This window comes from Rhodamnia argentea, chromosome 1 (assembly GCF_020921035.1).
Source record: "Rhodamnia argentea isolate NSW1041297 chromosome 1, ASM2092103v1, whole genome shotgun sequence".
In the NCBI taxonomy this organism is placed as follows: domain Eukaryota; kingdom Viridiplantae; phylum Streptophyta; class Magnoliopsida; order Myrtales; family Myrtaceae; genus Rhodamnia; species Rhodamnia argentea.
In genome coordinates this window covers 24,358,280-24,366,924 of record NC_063150.1, presented here as the reverse complement: position 1 = coordinate 24,366,924, position 8,645 = coordinate 24,358,280, and the positions used below count along the sequence as shown (strand labels likewise).

The 8,645-nt window shown below is 41.3% G+C and overlaps 1 protein-coding gene across 1 annotated transcript; it reads left to right on the top strand.

Annotated features, from left to right (window-relative positions):
- Nucleotides 1–5,395: 5,395 nt before the first annotated feature.
- LOC115753644 (heat shock 70 kDa protein 8) lies at nucleotides 5,396–8,645 on the top strand. Its single transcript, XM_030692344.2, has 2 exons — nucleotides 5,396–5,643; nucleotides 6,738–8,645. Exon 2 carries the CDS (start codon nucleotides 6,740–6,742, stop codon nucleotides 8,456–8,458), a length of 1,719 nt encoding a protein of 572 aa, XP_030548204.1. The 5' UTR covers nucleotides 5,396–5,643; nucleotides 6,738–6,739; the 3' UTR covers nucleotides 8,459–8,645.

Sequence of the window (8,645 nt, the reverse complement as noted above, 5' to 3'; positions counted from 1 at the left end):
TCGAGGAGGGGCTTGTCTGGTTCATCGAGGCCTACGTAGTGGAAGGTGAGGTTGCGGTGGGGCGAGCCGGGGAATGAGTTGGAAGTTATGGTTCGGGCGAGTTCGAGCTCGGAGGGAGTGAGGGGGTCGAGTGGGTGAGTCTGGTGATGGTGGTGGTGGTGAGTTGACTCGGTTGATGATGGATGAGAAGAAGAGGAGAGAGAGGAAGAGGAGGCTTTTGGAGGGGGAAGAAGTCGCCATGGTTTGAACTTGATGTGAAATGACAAAGTTTTGTTTGCTTTTCATGGAAACTGAACGAATAAGAAGATGCCAAGAGAAATTTTGATTAATCCTGGGTACCAATGGTTGAATAATTGAAGTATTTGATGTTAAAGATTACGCATTGAATTATGGTGGTAGATCCAAAATTTTAAAATATATATTCGTGATTAATTTTTAAAAAATATTAATCACAAATGATGCTATAGATTTAGGGTAGTAATTGCATGTGATCTACTTTAAGCTGTGTAATTTTTGCATTCTTAGTATTTATAGGTTTTACAAGATAACTACCTAATATAATACTATCTATAATATAAATTACAATAAATTAGACGATTGACACATCTCAATTGACGGCGTACTCGCTCTTCTTCGAGAACGTTTAACCGCGGTCGCTCTTTCTATTTTTGGCTTGAATAATTTACCCGACAGAAGAGAGGAGGGCGACGGGGGTGATGAGAAGGACACGATCCAACAGGGAGAGGAAGAAGAAAAACCTTAAAACTTGAAAGCGAATGACCACAAAACTTGAAAAATCGTAAAAGATGAACTTAATCCCAATTTGATTTGGGGAGTTTCTCTATTTCTCATCCAATTGTGAATTTCGAACAAAATTGCCACTATTCTAGTTGTTGGAAAATGTGGCGCGCAAGCATTTGGCCGACCGTCGAGCTCCAATTCTTAGTCGAGACTAATTGTGCGCACTTCAAATTTTTATTTAAAATAAAGGTCCACTCTGGAACAATTTTTTAGAGAATGACATTATTTAGACCCTTATTTGAAAATTTCTGGTTAGGGGCATTAGGCCCAAAGCTACGAACACAAACATCGTCACGCGATATGAAGCTCGCCTGCTCTGGGCAAGGGTCACAGGCGCTGAATTCTCTCTTCCTCACACTATCATCCTCCGCATGCTTAGGACTGTGAAAAGGAAAGTAGGGAAGCTACCCTACGGCTCACTCATCACTAGAATCCTCCAGCAAGAGGGTATTAGAAGTTCCTTACGAACTGAAAAGGTGGAAAAGCTAGCGACTTTAGAGATTGGGAGAGAAACGTTGAACAGGATGAATCTGACGCCAACCGTGAATGGCTGGGCGGACTGGAAAAATGAAGTGATGAAGATAGGCGACGGAGACGATGAGCGCACGAAGCTGGTTCTACAGGAGAAGATGAAGCAGCAAGCTGGTAAAAGCAAGAAGAGAAAGGAGCGTACGATTCGAAGCATGAGAGACTTATGTCCTACTCTGCAGCAAATGCCAAAGAGGAGGAGTAGAGAGAAATCTCCGAGGGAAGAAAAAGCAACGGCAAATGCATCTGAAGCTGGTGAGCTGAGAAAGAAGATCAGGGAGTTGAAGAAGTCTATAGAGGAGCTTACTCGAGCTGTCGAAACTCTTGGGCAAAGTATCGTTTGCATTGAGCAATTGACTGACTAACAATGTCGTTGTTGCTTAGGCTTTCCTTTCATATGCTGATCATCTCTTTATAATGTGAATTTGACCCAGTATTCCTATGATCCTATCACGAGAGAAATGGGAAATTAATGAAATCACCATGGTAATTATCGATGACATAACCGTAATTATCATATGGACATGGTAGGGACTTTAAACAGGGAATGGGAAGGTACCAATGGAGTCATTTGTCCCTACCGGTTTTGTTTCATTACATTTTATTTTTGTCGGAAAAATGTGTACTCTTGTCAACAATTTACGTGGTTACAGCGACATCCAAAGTTCGATGTAGATATTTTCAATATGTATAATGGTGATTCAAACTTTAACATCAGGGCACTCACTTATCCCTTCATTGCCTGTGCAAATTCTGTAACTTGACCTCGGGCCCTCGGGAAATAGCATGCGTCACGGAGAGAGAGAGAGAGAGAGAGAGAGAGAGAGAGAGAGAGAGAGAGGACTTTGCCTTGGTGAGCTCGTGGGTTCACCTCTCGTATCGCCTGGCCGGGTCGACTCAGCCCGAGTCCACGCCGGCCACGGCTTCCCCGAGCCTCACGTTCGAGGAGCAGGCTGCCGCGAGCAGCCTCGTGCAGCGGCACCCGCCATTCCTGGAGTAGATGAGGAGGAAGGGGCTTAAGGCGGAGGAGATCGTGTGCGGGGTTGCTTCACGGTGGGCTGGTACGGGCGAGGCAAGAGAAGACAGGGATGGCGACGAGGACACTGAGGAGGACATGATCCGCCGGGGAGCAGCAAGAAAACTTAAAACTGAAAATGAAGAACCGGAAAACATGAAAAATTGAACCAAGAAAAAAGAAAAAAGAAAGATGAACTTAAGCCCAATTCACTTTGGGTATTTTCTATATTTTTTATCCAATTGTAAATTCGAAAAAAAAAAAAGAATTTTTCCACTATTCTAATTGCTGGAAAATGTGCCTGCGAACATTTGCCGGTCAATGAGGTCGGACCTTTGTCTAAGACCGATTTGCCATTTCAAGTTTTTATTTAAAGCAAAGCCTACTATAGGCGTTTCTATTTTTGGGAAAATGATCCCATTCAATCCCCTATTTAAATTTTATCCTTAAGAGATACATGACAAGTCTCATAAACAAAAGCACAACTATGAGAGAAATGGAGAATCAAGAAAACACGGCGGATCTCCCCGGTTATAGGTAATCAGATAGGGACTTTAAACAAGGAGCTTGAAGGCCCCAATGGAGTCATTTGTCCCTACTGTTCTTTTTATTTCATTCGTATTCTATTTTGTAGATGAAAGAAATGGTTAAGTGATTTTTTCCAACACTTTATGTTGGGGAAAAGTACACTAGAAGTGTCATAACTTTTGTACGTCGTTCACTTGAGTGCCATAACTTTCAAAACGTTCACTTAAGTGCCATAATTTTTAAAAAGCGTTCACTTGAGTGCCATGTTGACGTGAACGCGCGGAAAAGCCGACGTGGCGTGTCGGAAAGCTAACATGACACTCTGGAAAAGTTCTTGTAGTACTCAAGTAAACAATTTTGCTCCGACGTGGCACTCAAGTGAACGATTTTTGAAAGTTATGGCACTTAAATGAATGTTTTGAAAGTTATAGTATTCAAGTGAACGCCGCACACAAGTTATGACACTCATTGTGTACTTATCCCCTTTATATTGGGTCTGTGTCCTTGTCAATAATTCACTCGGATACAAACGGCCTCCAAAGTTTGATGAAGACCTTTTCTTGTCAATTTGTATAGGGGGAAGAAGCCGAAAATGTACCCGCAAAAGATTTAGTCGGTCGACGAGCTTGGACCCTTATTGTTCATTTCAAGATTTTATTTTGCAGCGAAGCGTACTATAGGCATTTTTACTTTTGATAAAATGACATTAATGCCCCTATTGGAAATTTCCTTAAGAAAAAATTTGACGAGTCTCGTAAACAAGAGTATCATTATGAGAAAAATGTAGAATCAAGGAAATACGACAAATCTCTCAATTGTTGCTGACGCTTATGGTGGTCCGTGCCCTTGTCAATAATTTACGTGGCAACATCCAAAGTGTGTTTAAGACATTTTAATTTCTTGTCGCTTTATTATATTAGGAGGGCAGAAGCCATTTTTCTATTTCGTAACCTGTTGGTCCTCCGATGATGATAATTCTGTTATACATATTAATGATAAGTCAACTTTAACATCGATGCCCTAACTTATCAAGCGAATATCGTAATGATTTAATAATGCATGTTGAATTATTAACCTCCCGTTCGAAAAGTGTTGTTATATCACGCGGCAAATCACGCAATATATTCATCTCGATATATTCATAATCCCATTTCCTCCTTCGGTAATACACGTGTGAGAGAATGCAAGACTTCGTCATTGGTTCTCAATCCATATTACTAAGGAAAATTACTAGAAAAGTTATGAACCTTTTCACTTATGCAACTTCACTCCTTCCGACCAATTTGGATTAAATGTCGGCCTTCCTACACGGCGTAGCCAGTGATGACGTGAACAAATACTAAGAACATTTTAATATTTTTAAATTTGTAAATATTCAAAATTATCCACGTCAATGCAGGCCGTGCCATGTTGGACGACCGGCGTTTAGGTTGGCGATTTCCGAACAAAATTAGCCGGATGGACCGAATTGACAAAATTACAAAAGGTTTAGAACTCATGCAAAAAAAAAAAAGTTCATGTCAGAATTGACACAATTACAATAAGTTTAGGACAATCCCATTTCCTCCCCGGGTATACGTGTTAGAGAATGAAAAATGAGAGCGCAAAATAAAATATAGAATAAAAAAGAAGAAGAATGGAGAATAGAGAATATAGTGAAATCATATAAAAATGATTATTTTTGTGAGACATTATTACTCTAATCTTTCTTTTTATTAGTATAGATAGAATGCTTCTTTAATTAAGTGGGCTAGCTAAAGTTTCTAAGTTTTGATAGCGGGCTATTGGGCCCGACCGTCGAGTTTGTTATCAATTTTTTTTTTTTTTCATAACCCGGTCTAATTTTTTCGTCAAGCCCGCCCAATCCCATGAGATCCACCAAGAAACTAGTAATGTAGGAGCCCATACAAATGAAAAAAGGAAAGAATTGAGGATTCAAAACTTCAAGATTAGTGTATGAATCCTAATATAAGACTTAAAAAGCTACTAATTTCTTAATGTCGAGCTCAAAATGCAAAAGCAAAGTATTATCATTTTCTTACTTGTGGCAAATCGTTGAAGTAAGGATATATGGAATCTCGTATACTTCTTTGGAAACTTTTCACGATTTTATGTTTGAAGTGGAAATCTAAGTAACTCATTATGTTCTTATTAATCAACAATTAACCCTTCCTTTTATTTGATCTCGGGATCCGAGCGTCTAATTGCCGGTCGAATAACAAAGCTACTACAATTTCTCATCTCGAAAATCTTGAGTCAAGTTCGATTACTCTGTTAATATATCCATTTAGGTCTAGGCCGCGAGAAAATAATATCATAAGAATGTCTCAATGGCGATTAATCGAAACAGATGTGGATTTAATTTTGTTGTTTTTCGGGAAGTCACTGCCATGATGCAAACTTAATTTGATGCGAGAAAATTAACTTAAAATAGTATTTGACCGTTACGTGAAAAGCCGCTAATCTTGTTTATCAGTAAGCAAACAAAACTGTTAATTAAATTAAACGAAATTCTGAAAAAGAAAAAAAAGAAACAAATGCAAAAAACTAAATTCGTCAAAGGCTTCGAAGAAGAAGAAGCACCTCGTACTCTCTGTTCTGTTCTCGTCTCGGAAACTCTAGAACCTGACAGGCTGACGCCACCTTTCGCGTTTGCTTCTTCAAATTCCAGCGTTCTCTTTCCCAAAGCTCAGATACAAACGCAACAAGCCGCTCTGAAAGCTCTCGCGTGTTCCCCCAGCAACTGAAAGCGCTCTTCAAGCCTCGCGCAAGTAAGCTCGCTCATGGGTCTCCCACCGCATTTTGTTCCTCGCAATACCCATGTGACCGTGTCTTCTCCAGTTTCTCTTGATTAGTAGTGGATGAAATTTCCGATGGAAATCTCGAGCTGTTATGGTCTGTTTGGCTTCTGGAACTGTTCCTATCATAGAATAGTACGAAATGCTGTCAGTCTTCTGGTGTTTGTGATGAAATCGGCCAGCTTTGATTGTTTGTGTGCTTTTACTCTTTGTGATATGGTGTGTTACTTCTCATTTTTCATGTGCCCTGAAGGTGTTTGTGACTAAGCCTGCGTGTGTGTCTTCCTGAATGGTTCTGTAGTTCGGGGGATGATGTTGGATTGTTAAGCCGCCCGAGTGCTCATATATTGATTTTATATGTCGTCGGAGTGATTTTCCCTCCTGGGAAGAGCAAAACATGGAGTTTTCATTTGTTTTGATCACTGCCTGTCCTAAAGACTGAAGCTTCTCTCTTTGTGGGTTTCTTACTTTTGTTCTATTGTTTTTTCATGTAAAGACTGAAAGCTTTGGTGTTGCCTGACACGACTACGCACAGCTCCATTATTAGTCATGTGGTGAAATACTGATTTTGTGACATGGAAAACTGGAAGGCAAAGGAAATGGCTGAAAAAAGTATGGATGCTTAATAATTGAACAGAATCCAAAACTTGGCTTTTAACTCTGCTATTTCTTGTTTGGATTAGCGTAAGAGTCACCTGGTGGCTTGCTTTACAGAATAATTGTGATTCTTTCTGCACCTATTTTCTGACTCTCTATTCAGAACAAGGTGTGTGTCAGATGTTAAGCAAGTTCCGTTCAGCTGATAAATAATTCTTACATATGGGGAAATAGTCCTTCACAGTGGTTTATCTCCAATTGATGAGAGCATTCAAGGTTGAAACGCGGTATTAATGAAATTGATTAATGCGAAAGTGCACTGGATTAAGTCATGTATTTTTCATGCCATCATCTTCTGATATTGTATCTGGAGATGTATTTCTGCATTGGTAACTTTCGGTTACCAATTCCTCTGTTGCTCTACTAATGGTAGAGTGCTCCGCTATCTTTCATTCCTATGTGAGATACAGGTATGGCTGAACCTGCATATACTGTGGCTTCCGACAGCGAAAACACTGGAGAAGAGAAGACTTCGTCGGCTTTTCCTGAAATTGCAATTGGAATCGACATTGGAACCTCGCAGTGCAGTGTTGCTGTTTGGAATGGGTCCCAGGTGGAGCTCCTTAAGAACACCAGAAATCAGAAGTTGATGAGGTCATACGTCATGTTCAGGGATGAAATTCCCACGGGTGGAGTGAGCAGCCAACTCTCTCATGAGCACGAAATCCTGTCTGGTGCTGCTATCTTCAACATGAAACGCCTGATAGGACGGGTTGATACTGACCCTGTTGTTCATGTGAGCAAAAGCCTTCCATTTCTGGTACAAACTCTGGACATTGGTGTTCGCCCATTCATCGCTGCGTTGGTGAACAATGTCTGGAGGTCTACAACCCCTGAGGAAGTTCTTGCCATATTTTTGGTTGAGTTGAGAGCAATGGCTGAACTTCAGCTGAAGAGGCCAATAAGAAATGTTGTCTTGACAATTCCAGTTTCATTCAGTCGATTCCAACTGACACGGATCGAGCGAGCATGTGCCATGGCTGGTCTTCATGTTCTTAGGTTGATGCCGGAACCCACAGCTGTGGCCTTGTTATATGCACAGCAACAGCAACAGACTGTGCAAGATAATATGGGCAGTGGAAGTGAGAAACTTGCGCTGATATTCAACATGGGTGCTGGCTATTGTGATGTGGCGGTGACTGCTACAGCCGGAGGGGTTTCACAGATAAAAGCCCTAGCAGGAAGCACCATTGGAGGAGAGGACATACTTCAGAATATGATGCGTCATCTATTACCAAATGCTGAAAATCTCTTCTCTAGTCACAGTGTCAATGAGATCGAATCAATTGGGATCCTGCGAATTGCGACCCAGGATGCAATCCACAGGCTCTCCTCACAAACAAGTGTGCAAGTCGATGTTGATCTAGGGAATGGAGTAAAAATATGCAAGGTCGTAGACAGGGAAGAATTTGAGGAGGTCAACAGGAACGTGTTTGAGAAATGCGAGAGCCTTGTGAAGCAGTGTTTGCATGATGCAAAAGTCGACGTAGAGGATTTGGCTGATGTAATACTTGTGGGTGGGTGTTCATATATTCCGAAGATACACAATCTTGTCACGGGAATATGTAGGAAAGAGGAAATCTACAAGGGAATGAACGTGTTGGAAGCTGCAGTTGTCGGCGCGGCACTGGAAGGGGCAGTTACTTCTGGGATAAGTGATCCTTTTGGCAGTTTGGATCTTTTAACGATTCAATCTACGCCTCTTGGCATTGGGATACGAATTGAGGGAAACCAGTTCATACCCATAATTCCTAGAAACACGACTATGCCTGCGCGAAAGGAGCTGGCCTTCACGACTGTCCGTGATAACCAAACCGAAGCGTTGATAGTAGTTTACGAAGGAGAAGGGCACAAGGTGGAAAAGAATCATCTACTTGGCTATTTCAAGATCATCGGAATTCCTCCTGCTTCCAAGGGAGTTCCAGAGATAAACGTGTGCATGGACATCGATGCGTCGAATGTCTTGAGAGTTTTGGCGGCAGTGGCACTGCCCGGGGCCCAGCATCCTGCCGTTCCAGTCATGGAAGTGAGGATGCCAACGGTTGATGATGGCCATGGATGGTGCGCCGAAGCTCTGAACAGAACTTACGGGTCTACTATGGACCTGGTGACCCTGCAGAAAAAGATCTGAAGATATGTATACTGTATTCAGCTGTCTGTGCATCTTAATGTTAAGTTTTCGAATAACCAGTAATTGAGTATTAATGTCATGAAATGAGTCAAATTTGTATTCTGTTGAGTGTTGAGTGAGATAGATGGTACATCAACTTGTGATCATTACAATGTCGTAATAAATAAACGTGCAGAGGAACTTTGTT

Bases quoted from the DNA above. Each gene is read 5' to 3' on its own strand.
- LOC115753644 (XM_030692344.2), top strand. From the start codon at position 6,740: ATGGCTGAACCTGCATATACTGTGGCTTCCGACAGCGAAAACACTGGA.